Genomic DNA, 23,772 nt, shown 5'->3' with positions numbered 1-23,772 from the left:
CCAAGCCTGGCTCCATAGGCCCCTCTTTCTTCCTCCACTGTTCTCCATCTTGACGAAGGCATTATATAGAATCGTTTTAATCACTTTCAGATGTTAGAGCAGCATATTTTACAGGCATTTTATATCCATTGCTTTCCTCAGCAAGGCATGTTACTACTTTTATCATCTAAGGAAAAAAAAAAAAAAGACAAGGGAATTTCGGTCAAGCATTATTTTCATATTACTAGTATTTGCAGAATAGGTGTAGAACTATTTAAGTTTAGACCTTGGTTTGGTAGTTTTTTGTTTTAAGGAAAAAAAGAAAAAGTAACCCCTACTTTTCCTGTTTTTTGTATTTAACTAATATATAATTTTATAAGGTTACTCACTTCCCCTCCCCCTCCAAATACTTTGCATTCTCAATCGAAAATGAAAACAATCTGAGAGACAGGAAAAGTGCAATATTATCAAGAGGGGTGCCAGGGCTTGTAGGACAGTGCCGGGGAGGGCCAGCAGCCCCATGTGTTGCTAGGGGAGGTGGGGCTCTTGGAAGGAGTCAGCAGTGGAACCAACAGGTGACGTGGGTATTGATATTTTTTTATCCCTCCTCCCCCTTCCCTGGCAAGATGGCAGGGGTCTCTGCCAGAGGGCAGCCCCTTCTGCTGGGTGTTGTCCACCCAGAAGAAAGGGATTCAGGGAAGTGGCATGGGGCACTCGGCCTCCCAGGGCCCCAGCCCTCGGCGCACAGCAAGGACCTCCAGGAACCGCTCCTTGTTTTCATTTCCGTTCTTTTTCAGCCAGCTGCTCAGAAAGACCTGTCCTAAAAATCACCCTCAGCAGCCCTCTCTCACCCCAATCTCTTGATGTTTGGGCCATGATCCTTTTGATGTATGTTTGAGTCTTTCTAAAACTATGTAACCTCAAGTTCAGTTTTATGAGCAGGAACCCTCAGTGTAACCAAATCCTTCAGTGGGGTATGTGGGTGCCTTGAGCCTAGCATCCTCCGGTGACACCAGTTCCCACAAGTCTGCAGCTGGGCCTGGCACTGAGCCGGGGCCACCCATTCATCTCAATGACTTCAGCCCGAGTGAGGCGTGATCCTGCCTCTGCTCAACACCCCAACAGTCCCCAGAAGATCTCGAAAAAATGTGTTGGAGAAGCCTGCGGAGGTCCCTGCGGACATAACTTCCCCCAACAGGTACCAAGCTGCCACCTCCTACCCAGGTGCTGGTAGAGAGGGCAGGATGGGAAGTCTCTGGGTCCAAGCCCTGGGAGCTCTGCCCCTCAGGGTGACAGGTGCAACCTCACTGGCTCATCCCTTCCCCCTCCAGTACTGTACACTTGCTGCTCCAACCCATTTGATGAATTTCTGTACAAATATGGATCTGGTGCCCAGAGTGGGACTGTGCCCCTATGGGTGGGTGTGTCTCCTTGGAGTGGATACGTCTATAGGTCCAGTTTTCGAGACGATGCAGTGCTCTCTGGAAAGAGAACCATCCACATTGCTAAAGAATTAAGATTCCCTCACTTTTTTGAGGGCTGTGTGTTGTTGAGTAAGTGCATTGTGCATGTGGTGTGTGTGTGTGTGTGTGCGTGCACGCGCATGCTAAGAATGCATATGTGCGAGTGTTGGTCATTTCCCACTTGAACTAAATAACATGGGGTTAGAGGAAAGAGATACTGGGCAAACTGTCTCCATTAAACAAGTCCTTGGCATTGGGCAGGCCCCACGGGACTCACAGCTTCTGGCAGCAAGTGTATGTGTTGTTCACACACATAATTCTGGCTGGAGAGTGCAATGTGTCTTTTTTTTTTTTTTTTGGTAATTATTTTATTATTTAGTTGGAAACTTCACACTGGCATTAACAGATCTAGCAGAAGCAGCCTAGGCCATTGTCCCGGGCTCCAAAATGAAGATGTGGAAAGGAGGCGCCGCTGGGTGTGGAAGTGCTGAGGGGTTCAGACAGGGCCACCACCTGCAAACACGTGTCTAGCAGGCTGCCTCCCAGCCTCTGCCGTGCATGTCACCACTGCGGGAACCCCCGTGTCCTGCGAGCTGCTTGCCCTCAGTTCTTGTGTGGCTGAGGGTGGGTCAGGCTGGTCGGGGTGAGAATTCTATCACCTGCCTGTGTAGGCACATCACCCCTGATCTAGACTGCCGGCCCCAGCTGAACACTTCATGGGGTCTTGCCCCCAGTCTCTGGCTGGGGGTGGCCTCTGGTTCTCAAGTTCCGTGACCACAGCCAGTGACAGAACAGGGTCATGACCTATAGCTTCATTTCAGGAGGAACGGCCCCACTGATAATAAAGTCCCTCCCGATTTTGTCCTGTGCACATGGGTCCTCAGGCCGGAAGTTGGACGCATTGGTGCTTATAGACTAGATGGAGGGCTTTGCCTTCCTGGGCCTTGATCCCAACCTGCATGTAAAGTTGGTTTTACCATGCTATCCCCCCCTTCCCCAATCCTATCTTTCTAATCTTGAGTTTGCACTTGACAATCAGCTTCCTCTCCCGTCTCAGAACTTAGTGGCCTTAGAGAATAGGTCCCTGTGATGAAGGTCCCTCTTTTGCTCTCACTTCCATCCTGGCTAATGGGCTGGACCTCGGGAGGCAAGAAAGAGAAAGAAAGAATTATCGTTTTAAAGCAAAAGTATGGATCGAGCACGTTGGAAGTGAGTGAGAGGCACGTCGGCGAGATGAATGTGTGAGAGACTGGGGTGGCTGGGGTTTTCCATCCCTTCCCCGGGAAGGTGACTCCCAGAAGAGGATGTCTGCTAGGCAGAAAGGGAAAAGAGTGAGGAGGTTGAGTCAGGATTTAGAGTCTGGAGTTTTGTCTTTATTAGAAAGAAGGAAGAAATGAATTCTGAGTGTTTCAGAAAGAAGCAACCCAGTAGGGAGGAAACGATTCAACACCCAAGGGCCCAGCCAGAATAGGCTGGGAAAGTCTCAAGATTTGGCTGTAGAAGAAGCTGACCGGAAAAACTGCCAGTTGCTGGACCACAAACTGGGTTGCCAGCATGTTCTCAATGGTCACTGATTTACTTTGTAGAAAGCCAAAGTTGCCAGCAACAAACCAATCTTTGGAGAACATTCCTCCATCTCTTAGTTTCCAAGCTGGTTTTGCCCACCTGTCTTTGTCCAATCCAGAACTGGCCTCTCAAATTACCTGAACCAGAGACCAGTAAGCAGAATGGTTCATGCAGTAGGGACCCACCATCCCCAGACTGAAACCTCGGGGTCCAGACACCATCCAGCAAATGAGGGCAACCTCATTTGCTCTTCTGTTGACGCCAGTTATTCTCGAGTACCTAACGATGTCTATGGTGTTTCAGTTTGCTGAGCCTGCCTCACTAGTGTGACTCAGAAGACGGTGCAATGCAGTCATCATGTTAGTAGCCTGTGAGCAAGGCATACTGCTCTTGAGCATTTCAGAGAAAGAAAGGTAAACGGAGCCTCCATTCTTGGGTCTGCAACTTGGTCTCTGTAACAGGTTTTCTTTAAATCCAGGACACAGGATGGGAAAAGGGTTTCACTGTCAGTTTATAGGAAATCTGCAGGAAGGCGACTGCTGAACCAGGCAGGTGTGAGTGGCAGGTTTGTGAAGCATGGGTTTGTGGACTGCATGGTTGCATGTAAGCTAGCTGGATGTCTTTGGGGCGTTCCTCACAGTGTCCACGCAACCTCTCCCAGCTCCTAGTGGGACCTACGGGGCTGAAGGAGGTCGTTCCCCTTTCTCCCCTCAGAGAAACTGAAGAAAAGGATATTGAATTCAGTGCAGTTTGAGTGCTAAAAAATTTCCAGGCTCAATGGTGGTGCTAAACTGTCTCCATGTTCCTAATATTTTTAATAGTGGGTTTTTTTTTTTCAGTTGTTCTCATCACAAAAATGCAGTGTCCTTGGGGAAAGGACCCAGCCCCTTGACCTGCCACTTTCCAGGTGTCCTTTATCATTCTGACGGGACTCTTCGGTCTGCAGAGATTATTCTGTCTTGGCATGCTTCTAGACTGTAAGATTTGGGTTGTTTTGTTTTGTATTTTATGTTTACATGCATCTTGTATTTCCCCAAAAACTAAATAAAGTTTTTGCCTTTTTAACTGAACAGAATCACCTCCTGATTCTCCCTGCCACCAGAAAAAACATCCAGCTGAGTGGCAAAAGTCACATTACGCCCAAATGAGGCATGAACTTCAGGGTCCGGGCCCGCTGAGGACACTGGAGGGGTGGGGGAAACATGTAAGCTCCCACCCTTGCTGGTGAGAAGCATGCTCAAGCTCCCCAGACTTCCCCCGCCTTTGGAAGGCTTTCTGGCCAGTGGCCCAGGCTTTTAGAGGTACAGACCTTGGCGCCACCAAGACCACAGCCAGTGGGCTTCCATGGCTCCTCAGCTTGGAGCCCCTGACCCTCCCCTACTTTTGCTGGACTAAAGCAGGGCTGAGCAGTCCTGGTGTAGGAAGTGGCCCATGGCCGTTCAAGGCCAGGTAGAGGCTGGCCAGCCAGAGCATCCTCCCAGGAGAGAGGGCAGGAAGGCAAGCATCCCATGCCCCTCTGAGGCTCAGGCTGCCAAATGAGCTAGGTCCCCACATCATGCCTGGACCCGCTCTGGCACTCCAGCTTTCACAGCCACCTAGATGTACTCAGCCCACTTAGGAAATTTTTCCAAAGGTCCCTAGCCAGAGGCCTCCCTTTCTAACTAGCTGTGCCACTCATTTGGCATTAGCCTCTGCACCGACCAGTGGAAGCGCAGCTGAACTCCCAGCCAGAGGCAAGAAGTCTGGGCTTGGGGGGAGGGATGGGCAGGCCCAGTTCTGAGGAGCTCAGCACAGCCCCTGCCATCCTCCCTTTAGCCCCTAGGTGGCGCCACCCCTCTACAAAGGTTACACACAGGTTCAGATCCAGCTCAGCCTTTCGGAGCTTCATGGACTTCTGCAGCTCCTGCTCTTGACAGATCCAGAGACCTGCAGTCACGGAAGGGCAGTGGCTTCTCCTTTTTGGCTTACAGCGAGGCTCGCCTGGCATTCTGGCCTCTGTTGTACAAGCCCCAGACCATGCTCCAGCCACCTCCCCCTCCCCGGCTGTCTCCAGGGAGTCTTTTCTGATTGTTGGCTCCCCTCCGAAGCAGGACACCTGGCCCTCTTCCTCCACACCTCCATCACCATCACCACCCGCCCCCGCCACGCACACACCAGCCCGCCCTTCCTCCCTCCCCAGCCCTCCATACTGCACAGCACAGCCCTCAGGCTGGTACGAAATCACCTTTATTCACAATCACGGTGATCCAAGCTCACAAAGGAGGCAACAGCTACCTTCACACTAACAGAGACAATGGGATGGATGGCTTTTTCTCCCTGACCCTCAGGCCACGCAGCCCCTGCACTTAGGAACTTCCCTTGCCTCTGGGATGGGCGCCCTGACTGCTTGGGGCCACCACCAGCCCCATCTCACCCCACTCCCACAGAAGAGGTCTATGGGGTTAGTGGGGAGCAGAGACCCATGGCAGAATGGTGACTTCCCAAAGGTGCCCTGCAAGGCAGGTACACACAGGGCCAGCCTGGCATCGTGACCCCCCTCCCTGTGCTTCCCACTACCCCACCCCATAGCAGCCACCACCAAAGAACCCCCTGAGAGTCACAAAAAAGTCTTCCCACACCCGCAATAATCATTTTACAGAGGTGGCAGCTGAGACTCAGAGCGACTGTGACCTGGCCAAGACCACACAGCTGGTCAGTGGCCAGGTCTAGAATCCCATGCTCTGCAGGCCACATAACAAAGCAGTCTCCACTGGGTGTAAAAAAGCCATCTGAGGGGACAGAGGGCTGGGGGCTCGGGGAGACTTGCCAGGACTCCGAGAGGTGGCCCCAGCCCATGGCCTACCAGGACAGGTGTGCAGGGCTGAGATGACTATACCCTAAGAGCAGCCGGGGGTCCTCCCCAACTCCAAAATCAGGACCAAGAAACTGGAGGTGCTGGGACCCGTCCCTTCTCTCTCCTGGGGGAGAGAGTGCCTACAATGACGAGACCAGCTGGCCTTCCCTCCCCCAGCCTGCCCAGACCTTTCCATGTCCTTACAGAGTGGGGAACTCAGGCCTCCCGATGTGTATGAGCCAGTTACGATACCCAGGCTCCAGCCCAAGAAGAAGGGCATTCTGTGGCTCCGGGTGATCTGCTAGTCCCAGGGCACTGCAGAGGCTCTGCTGCCCTCTCTAGAAAGTGGACACAAGTTGCCAGAAGGCGTCCCGACTCGGCCCCTTTTTATGGAGTCCTATTTCATGGCAAGCAGAGATGGCTATGGACTCGTGTGCTGGAGTTTAGGGCAGAGTTTAAGTGATGACAACCTCTGCTGGCCCTCCAACCAGGCACTCCATCTACTAGGGCAGCCTTTATAGGAGTCTGGGGGGTGGCAATTCACTCCCCCTGCCCAAACTAACCCCTACAAACCCAATAAATAAATAAATAAAAATACAGGGGGGAAAAAAAAAAGCCATTCTTACTCCAGGGAGTCCTCTACTCCCAACCCAGGATCCTGGCCTCTCCCAGGGATGCTAAAGCCTGGCAGAAGACCTACCCTGCTCTCCAGCCCATGCCAAGGGGCTGCCCCCAGGCAAGAGCATCCCCGAGCCCACTGAGGCAAACAGGCCATGACCAGGAAGGGGCCCTCCACGCCTCAACCAGGTCAGGGGGCTAGCAACCCAGAACCCAGAGGCTTCTGTGGCCTGTCTGTCCACCCATACAGGGTGAGTGGAAGACAGGCACAGCACAGAGGCGGCAGCCCTCCTGGGATGAGAGGGATCCACTGGCCGTCTCACCCTTGGCTGCCAGGCCCAAGGGGCAGGGAAAGAAGGAAGGAGACAGTGGGGGAAGGTGAGAGAGTAGGGCAGCAGCCCAGGCTGTGCACTGCTCAAGGGCAGCTGGCTGAGGGAGAAAACGGAGGCTGAAATCCAGGTCCACACTCCACTAGCAAGGCCGCGTGTCTGGGCTCAGGGACACATCTGCCCAGAGGATGGGACACACTTTCTAATGTTCACAAAGGTGCCACACAGGCTAAAGAGACCTCCTGGGAATCAACCCCAGGCAGGAAAGGACCAGGACAGGCTAAGACCCCCCTGCTTTAGCCCCTCAGCCTGCAGGGAAGAGCTGCGACTTGCTTCTGCCCCCATCTCCCAGCATGACACCCCTTCCTCCCCAGACCTCAGGGGCTGTTTCCCAAGTTTAATGAGAAGGGGAAAGAATTTCCAAAATGAGGAAGAAGAGAAGGGGCCCTGCTGACTTGCGCCTCAGCTGGAGCAGGGCCGGAGTCGGAGGAAGCTGGGGACTGGGTGGGTCCGTGACGGCTAGGAGCTGCGGTAGGTCTTGATGATGTCCTTGATAGGCCGGCGGCAGATGGGGCAGCAGGCGTGCAGAGCCTTCTTGAGGCGCAGGCCACAGGCATAGCAGAGGCACATATGGCCACACGTGTAGATGACCGTGTCCACCGCGTGCTCATAGCAGATGGTGCACTCATCGCTCCACGGGCCCCCACCTGGGGTCACTGGTGATTCGGGCAGACTCACTGGTGAGTTGGGGGCTGTCCCTGGGGACACGGGACAGCAGTGAGGGGGAGGCACGAACCTGGTCCCAGGTTCATGAAGAAAGCCCTGGCCTCTCCTCCTCCATGGATCGGGATCAGCCTGTCTACCTTGCTACCCACCTCCTGGGCACAAGAAGAAAAAGGATGCACTCTGGACAGCCCCACTTCCGACCCCTCTGTGCCCAGACCAGGGGCCAGGATGTCCGTGAACCAATAAGAAGAGGCAGGAAGGATGGAGGCCCAAAACCCACTGGGGGAGGCCCCACTGAGTTACTCTCTGGGGTTCTTTGTGCTCAAGAAGTCCTCTGGAGAAAGCCACCCAGCTAAGGGACAGGACAGGACCCAGCCCAGGAATCACCACTCAACCTGGGTTCACTGGGCCCATCTCCAGCTCCTCCAGGGCCCTGTCTGCAGACCTGCCTCAGCCAGGATGGAGGGCAGGTCCCTCAGGGTGGAAGGGCTGACACGGTCACATGGAACCAAAGGGGCCAGCCTACTTACCTCCAGCAGAGCTCCCCAGAGGGCCAGAGCTGCAGGTGCCGAGCGAGGGGTCAGAGAGGCGGATGCCCAGGGTGCTGGGGGAGGTCGGTGTGGAGGCGGGGGAGCAGGGGAGTGATGGGATGCCCCGCTCTGCCAGGATGGTAGAGCCTGCAGAAAGGAAGGGAAGGAAGGAAGGAAGGTGGGACCTAGACACTCAGAGGCCCACTGGGGGAAAGCTCGAGTTTCTATCCTCTATTAGGTTCCCAGGAGAGAAACAGGTGGTGCAGCCTGACCACACAGCCCAGCCACTAGGCTCAGAGACCAACTGAGCCTTTGCCCTAAAGAGCTAACTGTCCAAGGAGTCTCTTGGGGCTCTCCTCAGTCCCTTCCTCCAGCCAGCCTTGACTCCCCCCACCCCACATCTCTATCCAGCACTGACCAGTCATACACACCATGCATGCAAATGAGCAAGCACAGAGCCTGGGAAATTATTTATTCTTTGCCCAGGAATGTAACTTTGTAATGTTTCCCTATTTAAACCCTGAGCTTCCTGAGAGCAGAAAGCCTGACTCACCTGTGACTTTCCCACAGGCCCTAACATAATGCCCTACACACAAGTAAGTGCTCAATGAGATGGTTTTTATTAGTATTTATTCAGTCTAATTTATTCAATCTAATTCATTTAATAGTCACTGTTTCTAAGAATACTTATTAGCTGTCCACAGGATTTCTCTTAGTAGTGTTAACACATTTTAAGTGAACTATCATCTCCTTCTTTCAGAAATTTATACCTCCTATTTGCTTTTCTTGCTTTATTGCATTGGTTAGCATTTTCAGAATGATACTATACGGCATCTCCATCACATTCTTGATTTTAATGATAATGTTTCTAATGTTTCACCATGAAGCATGAAATCGGCTGTAGTTTTAGGGTGAAGGAAATATATTTTCATTCTTAGTTCACTTAGGCCTTCAACAAACCAAAGCATTCTTCTATGAAGTAAATAATCATCCTTCCATACATTGTTACTGATTTGTTTTTCCTTTAGAGTCAGGATCCTCTATCACCACTTTGCTAGTCAAGATGTTCAATTCTCCAAACAGCTCAGGAGCACACTGTTTAGCATATATTAAATTCTGAATGATTAATCTTCAATGCCCACCTTGGCCTACTTCCCTCTCGGGACATTTAAGTCCTGGGGTTTTTGTTTGTTTTTTAAGCTTCTCCTTTGCTCCAGTCTAGTAAGCCTCTTTGAGCAACAGAAGCTTTACTGAAAAGCTACTTAACTATTATTAGATGGTGCTGATGTAAGAGACTATCTTGCCCTTATGTAATATCCTTTATCTGAGGAGCAGTGTCTCCTGGTGACTGTAGCCAAATATCTTTGTACTTCAGCCTGATTTTTTTTTTCTGCACACCTGGTTTCTTTTTATTCCACCTTGAATTTTTAAGCCAATTTCTTTCCTTTCTGATGTCTTTTTATCTAGCCTGATTTCTTTTCACTCTTCCCTGACTTATCTTCCCTTAATCCTAATTTCTTTGCACCCTAGTCCCATTTCTTTTCATTCTTTTTTCAATTCACTTTACACTCCATCTTCACTTGGTCTTTTTCCAGAGGAGGAAGTCTCCACTGATTTTACCTGATTTCACAAAACTCTCATACACTCACAGTTACCAACAGCACTGCATACACAAATACACATGCATTTACTCCCATGTGCCTAGACACGGTACGCCAGTCTCACGGTGTTACTCATGCTTACTCACATACACACTTTATCATGTCTATGAAGTCTCCTGGGGTGAGGTCTAGGCTGGGGGCTGTGAGGCCCAGGGGTCTCCAAACTTGTCTAACCAAATTTGCTAAGCAAGAAAAACTTTAGATGCCCAGGACCTAATTTGAAATCTACAGAATCAAAATTTCCGGAGGTAGGATTTAAGAATCTGACACAACTGAGGGACACCGCCCAGCATCCTGCAGAACGCTCTGCAAAATATGACTTATACAAATCCACGTCACCCAGTCCATTCAAACTCTGTCCATTCAAAGCCAGCAAGGCCCAGACATCTGCAGCCCCATTTCCTCCAAGGCCCAGGGATTCTCCAAAAGCCCCCAATCCAGGCACTGCTCTTCTGAGATACCTGGCTGCTGACACACTGCCCTCTTTATCTTATTTAGACACACAACCGTCCTTAGATGCATAGGTCTTCGTTCCCGTTTTTTTTGATAAATGGAAACTGAACCTCAAAAAGTTCATTGCTAGTGGAAACAGTTTTTCCCCCCCTTTTTAAATGGCCACTGGGCAATGTGTATGAGAGTTGTTTAAGTACATGGGAATGTGGGTGAAACCGGTTCTGAGCGTGAAACTCAATGTTCCCTGCTTTTCTCCCCCTCCCCAGGGTTTATCTGGTGAAATCTGAGAACCATGGACTAAGCCAAGAGTGACTCTTTGACTAGAACCCATAAGGGGCAGGGTGGGCGCTGTTCCCCCCTACCCAGACAGACCCTGCCTCCAGGGAAGACAAGATGCTAGGTCTGGAGGCGCCAGCTTCAGGATGCGCCTGGAGGGAGGAGGGCACGTGGCCGGGGCACTCACCAAGGATGCGGATCTGTGTGATGGACCCGTGCAGGCCGAAGAGCATCCAGAGCGGCTGTGAGGCGTCCACACACAGCTGCATGCCCGCCGCGGCGCCGTTGTGGCTGAGGTGCAGCTCGCCGTCGGCGTTGACCACAAGGCCGAGGATGTCGCCGCTGTGCAGGGGCCCGGGCACGCGGCACACGGCCCAGAACTCCTTGCGGTCCACCAGGGCCTCGGGGCTGAAGGGCAGGTCGGCCGGCCTCAGCGTGCCGGGGTCGCACGTGGTGACACCTAAGGACAGCGCGCCGGGCCGCGCGCCGCTCGAGCGCGTGACCTTGACGAAGATAGTCTCAGCCACACGCACCGGCCGGCTGGTGAAGACGAGCGCGCGCTCGTCGCGCCCGTGCTCCAGGCGCGCCACCGTCTGCTCATCCAGGATGCGGACGTGCGCGCCGGCGCGCAGCGCGTGGAAGCGCAGGTCGCCGTCGAGCTGCGGGGGCAGCGCGCGGCTGTGCTGCGAGTTGAGCGAGTTCTGCGGGATGGGGCAGCCGGCAGCTGGCGCGCCCTCGTCGCCGTCAGAGCCCGGCACGTTGAGGTCACACAAGCTCACGGAGAGGCGCGCTTCGTCGGCCTCGCGCCGCAGCGACGGCCGCCGGAGGGCGGTGAAGGAGCGCGGGCGCAGGCAGTCTGGGAGCACCAGCTCGCTGTCTGCGGGGGTAGGGGGACAGGGCGACCGTCAGGCGGGCCACAGCCCCGGGTCCCATCGCCTGTGAGTCTCCTCCCGCTAGTCGTTAAAGCCGGCACTAGTAAGACGCATCTGGTTTCTAACGGCAAAGAAAACGCTCGGACATTTTACAGGGGCTTCCCTGGTAGCTCAGTGGTCAGGAATCCGCCTGCCAATGCACAAGACACAGGTTGCATCCCTGGGTTGGATCCCTGGAACGGAAAGATACCCTGGGGAAGGAAATGGCAACCCACTCCAGTATTCTTGCCTGGAGAATCCCCATGGAAGAGGAACCTGGCGGGCTACAGTCCCTGGGGGGTCTCAAGAGAGTCTGACACGACTTAGCCACTGAACAAGAACATCACACATTCTGCAGGACCTCAGACTACGCATTTGCTTAAGCAAAGGATCATCAGGCAGGAAAGACACCAAAACTAAAAACACGATTACTTCTAAATGGTACACTTTTAAAAGTCGGATTAAAAAAAATTAACTCCTGGGCCCTGATTCTTTATCCTAGCAGCCAGGATAGCACCTGGCACTTAGAAGGTAGCAGTAAACACTTGCTGAATGCATGTTGATATTCTATGCCTCTGGGAGCCCAGAGGGAACCCTCCCCTCCAGAATACCTCTCTGCACAAATTGTCTCATCTTATCGCAAAAATTAGCTTTTGATGTTGTTTCTGCCGAAGGACACTGAGATGGAGAAGCTAAGTGAATTTTTCCAAGCCCTCCTTTCAAAACCAACAACTGGAAATCAAACCCTTTCTCTTTTTATTCATACACATAATACAGACTGTATTTTGTAAAAAAATAAATAAATAAATAAATAAAACAGTTCAGCAAAGAGAAAAGGGAATCTCCTGTCAGCCTGCCATCCGGAAGAAAGTACTATTAATATTTAGATGTGTGTTTCCAGCCTTTTTTGAATATATTTTAGTTATTTCTCTTTTTAATACAAAAACTGAATCATACTATATAAATATCAGTAGTTTTAAACTATTAACTTTTACAGGTAACAAATCTCTTTGAAAATGTAACTTGTACCTATCTTCTCAGGAAAATGCACATTCTCCCTAAATTCTGTGGATAATTTCAGAGCATCCATTAATTCCAGATGAAGAACTCTGTTATACAGATTTCCTTTTTCAAAACTAATTTTTCTATTTATCATGTCCTGTATACCCTTTTACACAAATAACCATGTTTCTGAGACCATAATTTCTTAATGGCTGGTTAAGTCTGCTTTATGGAGTCCTATAATTTGTAATAAAAGTCATCAGGTGCAATGAATTACTGCTGCATTTCCTCCTGAAAGCATCTCACAGAGGTGTTCCCTCTGTACGGATAAAGCTCAGAGATGTTCTGTGACAACCAAGCTGCAGATCCAGGGTTAAAGCGTGATCCGCACAACTCCACACCCTCCACTTTCAAGCCATATAGGTTTACTGGATCCTTTTCATGGAAGGCCCCAAATTTGGCTGGGGCCACTGCTGGCCTTACCATGGACCAATCCCTTCTCAGGAGGCTTTTCTCTGAGCCTCCCCAAGGGAGGATCTGTGCTTTCTCTCCAGGAGCTGAGTAAGGATGGCGTGGGTGCTCAGCATGGGAGCAAAGCTTGGAGGAACAGACTGGTAGGGGTAGCGAAGCCAGAATTCAGCTCCAGCTGAATCTAGATTTGCTCTCTAATGCCTCCCTATCTTTGCTCTCCCCCAGCTCCTCTGCCCCATTCAGGAACAGTATTGTTTGGGCTCCAGCAAGGAGAGGGTGCTGGGCCCTCCCCACAAGTCTCCTGCTTCTCTAGAGAAGCCTCTCAAGGCCTGGCTGGTCGGGATTTCCCAACATCGTGTTTGGTAAGGAGGAGGGAGCCAACCGGAAAATGTGATTATTCCAGGGAATTGACTCTGTGACAGCAATGGTGCAGAGAGGCTGGGGGGCTGTGGAGAGGCAGAGGCGAGGAGGGCAAGACATGGGAGACAATAACAGGGGGCTGAGGAGGGCTGTGGGCTGACCTGGACCCCAGGGAACAGCCCTGCTCCCTTGACCCCTCAAGGATTCCAGGGACTGGCCCCTGGGGACTCCTGAGGGTTGGGGACAGAGAGGAGAAGGGATGGAGAAGCAGGGTAAGGAGGAAAGAAGTGGCTCAGAGATGCCCAGCCAGGGTTTACATGAACAAGGCTGTCATGGGGGCCACACATATACACACCCCACACTGCTCTCTCCACCCTACGCCACCCCACACACTCAGGACAATCAGGCCAGAGCCCATGGAGCTGGGCAGACCCTCAAAACAGACTCCTGAATGGGGCTGGATGTACGATCTCCTGCTCTCTGCCCCCACAGGAGTCCTCTTCTGCTTGAATATGCCCACTCCCTCCCAGGCAACTCAGGCCATTGCTGAGCTACTCTGTCTTTAAGAAAACGTTTCCTTCTCTTAAACTGAAATCTACCTCCCTGGTTGCTTTCTTATTTGTTGAACTCTTAGGAAAAATTAGTTCATTGATCCTGTACCACACAAAATTTATTCAAATTACCTTCATTTGAGTGGTAAGATCACAGCAAGAAAACAGGTTACCCTACAACAAACCTATTTACAAAATCCATCATAAAAGGTTTTTTTTTTCTTCATTATATTACCTATTGTCTTGTTTAGACTAGCATACTACACAAAGCTACACCGATTAGTAGTTTGCCTACGCCCAAGTTTAGGAGAAATGCTTCCTTTTGACATTATCATGTACCCCATAGGAAAATAAATTCCCTTCACCTAACAATTGCCACCCAACTCATTCACCCAAGGCATCTTCCTTCAAATCCCTCCTCTCATGTACAAAAGATGTCATGCTAAAGCTTTAAATCCTACAATTGTGTTTACATATCTACACTTAAAAATGAATACAAGAGCCACTACCACCACCACAAACACAAAATAACACTCTTAAAATACAAACCAGCTAGATAATATTCTGGTAGTGTTTACAAATTAATTGCTATTTTTGGACAAAAGTACTAGATACTAAAAATGAGTAGACTGTGTATCAACCTAAATAAAATTATCACTACCCCCAAACGTGTACATAGAAACACACCCGACACTGTTTGTCAGCTCATGTGTTGCTCTTTATACAGTTTACTTTCCAGGGTGTGTTTAGTTATAACCTTCCTATATTTATACCTACTACCTCTGGGGCTGCCTCTCAGTCCCACATTGAAGACATCTCTCCTCAAGGAATACTCAAATTCCACACACACCTTCGCACCTCTTAGATAACGAACAGCTCCAGACTCAGTACACTCTCAGATACACTCAGATACACTCTCACCAGCTTGAGCCACAGTGTGGCCATCACACCTCTCCTGAGAAGTACCTTTATACTTCTTATAATGCAACCTGAGAGTGTTTTAGGATTTTTTTGTAGCCCAAATCCATATATTGGTAGGCAAGATAGGAACACAGTTCAGTGCAAGACTCTGAAGTCATCAGTTTGGGTTTCCATCCTATTCTGTCATTTCCTGGCTGTATGACCTCGGATAAATAGCTTAAGCCTTCTGGGCCTCTCTTCTGTAGCGGTGAAGTCAGCATTTCCTTATTGGTATGAAATCTGAAATCCCTTTTGGAACGGATGCTGTGAAGGAGATGCCGTGGAATGAAGCCCTAGAGTGCCTCGCACAAGACAATCGCCAGGTTGCTATGAGCCACTGCTACTGTTTCCATGCTACCTGGCTCAGAAGAATATGCAAGGGCTCTGGAGTGATACAGGCCTGGGTTTAAATGTCTGACACAGCACATGGCTGGTGGCCTGTGGGTGAGCCACTTTCCTCCAGTCCCAGATCACTCACCTAGAGATCAGGGCTAATAATACCTGCTTTGCGATATTGTTGAAGGGATCAGAGGTAGAGTGCAAAGCCCCTGGCACCTAGATACTTGATAACTTCTGTTATTAGCATTTGCTCAGGTTGAGTTTGTCAAAGTCAGGTCCACCTGCACCCAGGCAACTAACTGTTTGAACCTAGGACTTTGCATCAGTCATGATAAGCACCCGGGACAGAATCGCTGAATGACCTCACTGACTAAAGACCAGGAAGGAGAAGCTTCAAGTGGAGACTAGAGACAAAAGAAGAGAAGGAAGGAGAAACAGCGGGAAAAGAAAGAGGAGAAGGGGCAAGAAAGTGACTCCTTTGACCTTGCTTGAAATATCATAGGAGTTGGGAGAGAAGGTACAAGAGGTGCTGGGAACCAGCTAAAAACAGAACCCCTGGGGCCACTGCCCAGCCCAAGTATGTCTCCTCTCCCATCCCCTCCATTCCTGGGGTCAGGAGCAGCTGCAAGCCGCCAGCAAGCTCCAAAATAACCATCCCATCAGTGTGCCCGTCTGCGCGAGGCCCTGAAATAGATGAAACCCGAGCTAGAGGAGCGGGTCAGGGCACCCTCTACAGAGGGGACAACAAAGGTCCTGGTGGAAGCAGTCCACATCAAGTCGGGGGTCAGGGAAGGGGCCAGGGTCCCTAAGCCAGGGGAGAACACCATGGCCCCATCTCAGCCCAGGACTGCACCCTGGGGCACCGACGGCCGGCCTGCAACCTCCATCAGTGGGATGACCGCATGTCTGAAGCAACAGGTTATTTAATCCGGGCCTGGGACATGCAGCTGCCTACTTTGAGAGTTGTTTATGATGGGGGAGAGGTGGCACAGGGCCACAGGAGAAGCTGCAAAGCTGGCTCCCCTCTTGTGGCCCCTTTTTCAAGGAAGAACTTGTCCATCTTCAGCTCCTGCCTCATCTGGCACCTGGTGCTGGCTTGGCAGATCCCCTGGGCCAGGGCAGAAAGAGCCAGGCCCCGCAAAGGGCAAGGAGGCCGGGGCTTCCCCTCTTCAGGAAGGCACCTGGCATACCTACCCATTGAGCCCTGTGTGCCCAGCCCTGGACAGGGGTTAAGGAGAGACAGCCAGGACCCAGGCCCTGTGGAGCCAAGAGCCCTTGGGAGACTTGAAGCTTGGAGTCATGAAAATTCTCAGTATATCAGGTTAGACAAGACCTTAGAGGAGAATAAGGAAATCTGTTTATCTCTGCCAAGTTCTCACCTAGCCTTGGCTAGAATGCCCCTGGGGACAAGAAGCTCACCACTTCTCAAGGCCATCTATTCCCTATCTTTGGACACTTGTGACTGTTAGGAAAAAACTCCTTTCATAGATGCAAGTGTCCCGTACCCACTCCCTGGGGCCCCCTCTGAGCCTTCTCTTTAGAATAAATCTCCCTGTTAGGATAATGCTGTCCAACTGAGGCTAAGAACTTCTGTTTCAGGGTGAGTCAGAGATGGCATCTCAGAAGAAACAAGATTTGACCCAGGCCCTGAAGGCCAAGAGCATTTGGACTGACAGAAGCAAGAGGCACTCGGGTGGGAAAACTGTATTAGCAAATGCCTGGGGAGAAAAGTCTGAGAGAAACCAGTGAGGAGAAAGGAAGGCAAAGGAGCGGGAGGTGCCAGGCGGAGGGCACTCGGGCAGCTCCTGCCCAGAGATCTACACGCTGCCAGTCAGTGTGGGGTAACTGGGGCCTGGGTGCTGCAGCAGAGGCTCCTTTGAAGCAGGGCCAGCCATCAGTCCAAGTCCTGTTTGTTTAGATTCTCACATCCGCAGCACTGGATAATCTTTAACCACGGGTCAGCCTGCAGCCGCCCAGCCTGCTGGCGGACCTCTGCCGGCCCCTGTTTGGAAGGAGCACCAACCCATTAACTGTGTCCATAAACATCCTCCTGCTGGTTCGCAGCTGGCACGGGGCAGGGGAAGGAGCCGGGAGGGGGGGTGCATGGCTAGGATGGGCAAAGGGTTCCTCCACCCTTCTGGGAAGTGCCCTGAGACCCACACCACCTCCACCCTCCCCATATAAACCTACACCACCTCCACCCTCTCCATATAAACCCAACCATGGGAAAGCTGGGAAAAACAAACACACCTCTGAGACTCATGGAGCAAAGGGCAGAATGTTCCAGAAGCCTTCAGAGTCATAGATTCTTAGATTTATAGAACCTTCAAGCCACAGGATCTTAGATGGATAGATCCCCAGAATCATTTGGTCTGGTGGGTCTCAAACTTTTATTTTTCCCCCAAGCAATAGAATCGTTCATCCAAAGGAACAGAAAACTCTGGTTGATGTCTAGGAGGTGACCACAGAGTCCAACCACTCAGCCACTGCAGAGATGCCTCTGTGGAACCCCAGTGCTCCAAGGAACCCAGCTGGAGAACCACAGGCCTTATCCCAAGAAATAATTTAGATCGCATGGTTTGACTTTTATCCAGACACAGGCACTTGCCCCCCTCTCAATGAGAGTACAGGTCAGGGATTGTCTACTTTGGTGGTGTTTTTAAATTAGATATTCCTTTTTAACCTAAAAACAACAGCCCTTCCCATTTGTATAAACACTTTTACATGTCCGGAAGCCTCACAGACTATCTGTGAGGTAAATGGTGCCTGTACAATTATGTCCAAATAACAGAAGAGGCAGGTGAGGTACAGAGATGCCCAAAGCCAGTGAGCAGCCAAGTGGAGTCTTAATTCAGTCGGGTCTCCTGTTTCTCAAATGAGGGCTTCATCCCCAGTTCATCCCCAAGACCCCAGCTCCTCCCCTCCTGGGGCCACCAGGCCTCTCCAAGTTCCCCAGAACTGTATCTTGGGCCAAAGAGGCACCAGATGGGAACACATGAAACTGCCATTTCTGGACATTAGAAACAGCCTACTATTGACAATTATATATGCTTGCACTTTATGTAGGTTCATTCTGATAGAAAACTGGAACACGCTGTGAACGACGGGATCAAACCAGGCCTTCAAAAGACTTCAGGAACTACAAGGCAGGCAGACCCACCCTCACCACTAAACAGGACGCTGGGTACCCACCACCCCTCTTGGTCTCTGCCAGGGCCCTTGGTGGCCTATCTGTGTCCAACAGACGTGGGTGATCCCTGATGCCTTGAGCTCTTGTAAGCTCTATTCTGGAAGACACAGGGGCCCCAAATCCCCACCCTCGGGGGGCATCTAGACATAACAGGGAGACCAGAGAGACTCCTGTTTACAGAGCCTGGGGAGTAATGTAGCCCACACTTCTGAGCTCAAGTGCCAGCTCTACTGAGCGGTGTGGCCATGGACAAGTTGTCAGACCTGAGCCTCGGTTTCTTTACCTGCAAAATAGGCACAATAATAACTTTCTTTAAAATGTGATCAAAGAAGATCTCTACTGTATTCTTAAGTGAGTGAAGTCGCTCAGTCGTGTCTGACTCTTTGCGACCCCATGGACTGTAGCCTATCAGGCTCCTCTGTCCATGGGATTTTCCAGGCAAGAGTGCTGGAGTGGACTGCCATTTCCTGCTCCAACTGTATTCTTAAAGAGCAGGACAAATACATGATACAGAACCCCTGTTACGGAGTAGACCTCCACTCGCTTCAGGAAGAGGAAGAGTCACGAAGAACAGAGTAGGTCAGGGGAGGCTTCCTAGTGGAGGGGAGGGTTTGGTATGGGGCCTTGATATAATTGGCAGAATTTGAGGTGAGTAAAAAAGAAGCACTGGAAGAGTCTGAAGCAAAAGGAACAGCAGGATTTTTTTTTTTTTTTAACGAAGAAGAAACAAAAACCATCAAAGGGAAAGACACCACGATCAGCATCCTCATCTCTTCATCCCGAGGGCTTGGCTTGGGCCCCTTAAGCTAATATTTGCCTTTCAGCTCCTGGCAGCCACAGCTGAAGGTAAATATTAGTTTAGCCTGGGAAGCGGAAGCCCCAGATGGCAGTGTGGTCCTCAACTGGCCGGGATGCCTCATGCTCTGTACCACAAGCTGGGCACAGCCAGGATAAGGACCCGACCCCTGGCCTTATCTATAGAGAGGTACAGGCCTCTCACTGCTGGGCAGTGAGGCTGGCCCACCGCCCCAGAAACTGGCACAGCAGCAGTCTGGCCCCCAGAAAGCGACCCTGAGAGGTTCCAAACATCCTTCTCTTCAGTAGGCAGATGGGGTCTTTTTCCAAGACCTGAAATGACATCATGAGTCTTTGGGAGTCCCCCCATGCCCATGGACTCTTAACAGCCTCCTGGGCTCAGCCACACACATCATGAGTGGGCAGCAAGTCTCACACTGACCTTGGGCCCAGATCACCTGGAAAGTCTGAATTCTGGGCCCAGCCTGGCTTCAGCCTAGTCGGGACAATTAGGGTAGGCCGCTTCCCATCTCTGGGCCACATTTCCTCTTACTGAAAAACTTGACAGTAAGAACTGCTGGAAACTCAACTCTCTTGCTGAGTCTCCCCTGTGATATCCACACATACCCACGCCTGTGCACACCCACTCTCCTCCACAAGCCATCCATAACCTCCCCACTTAACCCCCTTCCCTGAAGGATCTGCTTCCCAACTGACTGCCAGTTCCCCATCTCTGTGCCCATGCACACCACTCCTCTGGCCTACAATGTTCCTCCTCAACAGATCCATTCTTCCCACCTCCTCTGGTTCCTGACTTAAAACTCACCTCCTACAGGAAGTCCTTCTGGATTGCTCCCCAGCTGCACCCCCATAGTTTTATTCTTCAGCCACACTTTTATGCAGTATTGGATTTAGGTCACTTCAGAGCAGTCATATGGTATGTCCCCCAGTATAAAAACTCTTTCAGGTGAGGGGCTGGGTTTCCAGTTCTGTGTCTCCTCTGATCACTGCAGAGCACCTAGGCTGCAGTGGGCACAGAGGGGTATGCAGGAGCACCCTATAAGTGGAATCCTGGCCCACCAGCTTTTGGCCAGGACCCACAGCTACTCTTCCTGAGTCAACATTTCTGAGAGGCGCAGGGAGACCTTCAAAACTGGGATAGGAACTTATCTCTCCAAGTATTAACCACCCCATAAAACTTGTGTTTATTTAGTTGCTGGCAGGTCCTTCTTCTAGGAGGTAGGAAGCTGTTATTCTTGGAGATACCAGCCAGGGCTTGGGCCAGGGAACCCGGAGGGAAGAGGGTGATCTGCTATGAACTCCAGCGTAACAGGGAGCCTGGAAGACCTGAAGCAGCTCTGCCGGGGCCATGACCTGGGCAGCAGGGAGCCCAGGTGATGTTTAGGGCTGCGGGGGCGGGGATGGGCCCCCAATTGGAGGTGTCAACCAGGGAAAGACACCAGCCCTTGCCACCACCCTTTTGGGGAAGATGACCAATCTGCCCATGGCCTGACTTGCGGGCCTACTATGTGCCCCGGACCCCAGGATATCTCTAGTCCAGGCGGGGTTCGAAGGGCTTTGCCTCAGGTTCCAGACAGGTAGGGGCAGGGAGATAGGCCTGGCAGGTAATCTCTAAAGATGAGACACTGATCTAGGGGACCAAGATGAGACACGGGAAAGATAGGCCTGTCCTCAGAGCCACCAAGACAGAGAGTGACTTCTTCAGAGGAGAAACTCAGGGGAGGAGGGAGACAAGGGGAAGCAGAGGAGCCAGGGGGATCTAGGTGGAGGGAGGAGGCCCAGAAAGACGTGGGTGCAGTGACGTGGCAGAGAGGAGGCAGGGGGAGATGGGCAGATGGGAGCAGAGGGAAGAGGGGAGGGAGGGAAGTAACCCTGAGACCACACGGGGCAGTGGGCATGTCCCGGGGGCAGGGGTGTGGGATGCAGGCACAGAGCAGCCGGCCCACCTCGGAAGATAACCTGGATGGGCCTCTCTCTCTCTCTTTTTTTTTTTAACAAAAAAATCAATTTAGGAAGAACAAAATGAGGACATATTTTAATCTGCTAATTCATTTTAGGGGCCATAATCAGTGTTTAAAAATGCCCAGGGATTATGGTGATTTACAGCTGTGACAGGAATCAGCTAGGGCTTTGGCCTTACAGGGTGTACAGAAAGCAGCCTGACTGGAAATTCAAATGCAAGTGAAATTACTGCATGAAAACCTGTTTATAGTCAAAGAGGCCAGATCAGTGCCTGGGCTCTGCCCTGGGTGCGGCCCTTCAAGATCACTCTTCAGGCCTCTCCCTCAGCCCTGCAGATTAGGAAGACTCATCTCACCAGGTGTGTCCATTTTGTCCTCATCCTTGCAAAGTTGTAGGCCCAGCCTAAGCCTCCTCCACCAAGAAGCCCTCCTGGACTCCATCTGTCCTCACTAATTTCATCCTCCGTTGACTTCCTGCTGAAACCCCCCAGTGGGTAATGTGAAATGTACCACTTTGGGCACCAGAATACCCAGTTCAAGTCTCCGCTCTGCCACATCCCTACACAGGCAAGCCAGGCCTTCCATAGCCCTCAATTTTCTCTCTGTCAAATGGGGATAATAACCACTCCCTCCAGGCCCAGGGGCTGAAAGGGTGCATAAGATAACTGGAAGGAAACGTCTCGGCAGATAGACGAGATCCTGTGACCACAGCATCCAGTGATTTACCGTCCTCGCTTGGGCTCTGCCTGGATCGTGTCTTGAGTTGTGTTTGCTTTGTCTCCCAGTGAGCCTGGGGCTGTCTGTGAGCAGGGCTGGGTCTCCCTCAGCCACCCCTCAACCCTTTCTTTCATCTAACAAGTTACCATCTATCCCACTTTCCCCTCCTCACTCTGCAGATATCCTCAGCATGCTCCACACACCAGGCCCAAGATTCCACTCCAGAGAGGAACCCGGTGGGTAAGGCATGGATCCCTCCCTCTCACAGAAGGGTTTTTACACATTTGTTTTTACTTTCATCATCTTTCCCGCTGCACCCCCCACTATCTTTTTTACTCAAATAAAACTGACTAAAAAAGAAAAGCTTCACAGCTTCTAGGCTCTGAAGTCTGAAAGGACAAAAAGAAAAACATTTTCCCACCACCTCCATGGCAGCTTTCTCTGCAAGCAGAGAGACGGGGAAGGGAGGTGAGGTGACAAGAGCAAGTGTTGGCTGAGCATCGACTTGGTACCCAGGACTAGGCTGGACACATTACTCACAGCCTCTTTAATTGGGTTTCATCTTCCTACTGACCCATTGTACAGATGGGAAAGCTGAGGTTCATCCAGGCTCCTCCTGGAGACACAGCCAGTTTGCCAATGGGTTGGCCTGTGCCCAGTCTATGCACACAGGCACACGCACACATGCCTGCCAGCACACACTCAAGTCCCATGGGAGTCCAATGACCTGGATTCTCAGTCCTCAGCCACCAACTTGCTGTGAGACTCAAGGAAGTCTAAGACTCGGAGGCCCCTTCCAGCCCTGGCATTTGTGGGTCTGCATGTGCCCTTGCCAGGAAGCCTGGTACCTTAGCAACCCCAGGATAGCTTCCAATGCTCCTCCTGGACCACCCTCAGGATGCCTGCCCTCTCACTGCCCTGAAGCCTTAGTCACACTGGGGGCCCAGGAGCAGCCAGAAGAGTCTTGGCCCCCCAAATGCCTTCTGCTCTCCCCCACTACCCCTTCCACCCCCATCTATGCAAAAGGCACTAAGGTGGGGTTGGACCTCCTGGAAGGCTGCAGAGCCCAGGGCCCGGGGCTCACTCGGGACAGAGCGCTGTTTTTACAGCTCACCTGCAGCACTTCCTAGGGATGAAGACAACCTCCCTGAGCTTGAGACTCACCTCCAGGGGCCCAGCAATGGGGTCAGCCTCCCAGGGTTGTTACCCGAATGGTGCTAACAAAGTGCCTGGCACACAGTAAGTACTCCATAAACTGTAGCAGTTATGATGATTAACATTAATTACTTCCTGGATTGGGGGGGGTCTTCAAGGCTGCCATATATGATTATGAAGCTCAAAGGCACAACCTGTGGGGCCACAGAGGGCAGAAACCTCACCAAGCTCCAACGGCCACCGCTGCGGGCCAGAAGGCAGGGATGCTCTGCAGTTCACGCCAAGGCTCCCGCTTGGCCCCAGGACTGCTCCCTGTGTGGGGGGCGGCCCCAAGCCTGACGGAACCAGTCAGACCACAGCCCCTGGAGGTGTGCCCTGCGTCTGAGGGGCCGGACGGAGAGGGCACTCACCCAGCAGCTGGACGCCTCGAGTGAGGCCGTAGACGTCCACCAGGGCCCAGAGCGGGTCGGCTGTGCGGACCCCATTGAAGAAGAGCATGGCAGCCGAGTCGTTGATGCGGTAGAAGACACGGCCCTTCTTGTCCACCCAGAAGGCGATGATGTTCCCCTCATTGGCAAACTCCTCAGGCAGCGCCTTGGCCCAGAAGCCGCTCTGGGACACCAGGTCGGGGCAAGCATACTTGGGCAGCGAGTCAGGGTGGATGCGGGACGGGTCCTTGCTCGTGAAGCCCAGCCGCAGTGCCCCACTCCAGCAGCACTGCTTCTTGGTGATCTGGGTGGCAGGAGTATGGCCTCAGACAGACCCCCAGCCCAGCCTCCCCTCCCTGGCCATCAGCGAGCCCAAGGGGAAGGGACTGTACCCTTCTCTGCAGACCACCCCCAGGCAGACTCCCATGGGACGTAACTCTGCCCAGCTCACCCACAACTGGGGCTCGTCTCCTTCCC

The 23,772-nt window shown here is 51.9% G+C and overlaps 1 protein-coding gene across 1 annotated transcript in view; it reads right to left on the bottom strand.

Annotated features, from left to right (window-relative positions):
• Window positions 1–7,307: 7,307 nt before the first annotated feature.
• Window positions 7,308–23,772, bottom strand: part of NEURL1 (neuralized E3 ubiquitin protein ligase 1) — a 71,848-nt gene continuing 55,383 nt past the window's right edge. The window contains exons 3-6 of the mRNA XM_068961754.1: window positions 23,278–23,599; window positions 10,622–11,311; window positions 8,045–8,191; window positions 7,308–7,546 (exon numbers count right to left, since the gene is read on the bottom strand). Coding sequence (XP_068817855.1) covers window positions 7,308–7,546; window positions 8,045–8,191; window positions 10,622–11,311; window positions 23,278–23,599 — 1,398 coding nt within the window. The remainder of the gene's footprint in view (window positions 7,547–8,044; window positions 8,192–10,621; window positions 11,312–23,277; window positions 23,600–23,772) is intronic.

This window comes from Capricornis sumatraensis, chromosome 23, assembly GCF_032405125.1.
Source record: "Capricornis sumatraensis isolate serow.1 chromosome 23, serow.2, whole genome shotgun sequence".
In the NCBI taxonomy this organism is placed as follows: Eukaryota; Metazoa; Chordata; class Mammalia; order Artiodactyla; family Bovidae; genus Capricornis; species Capricornis sumatraensis.
The sequence above is the reverse complement of the archived record's forward strand: the minus strand, read 5'-3'. Positions and strand labels throughout refer to the sequence as shown.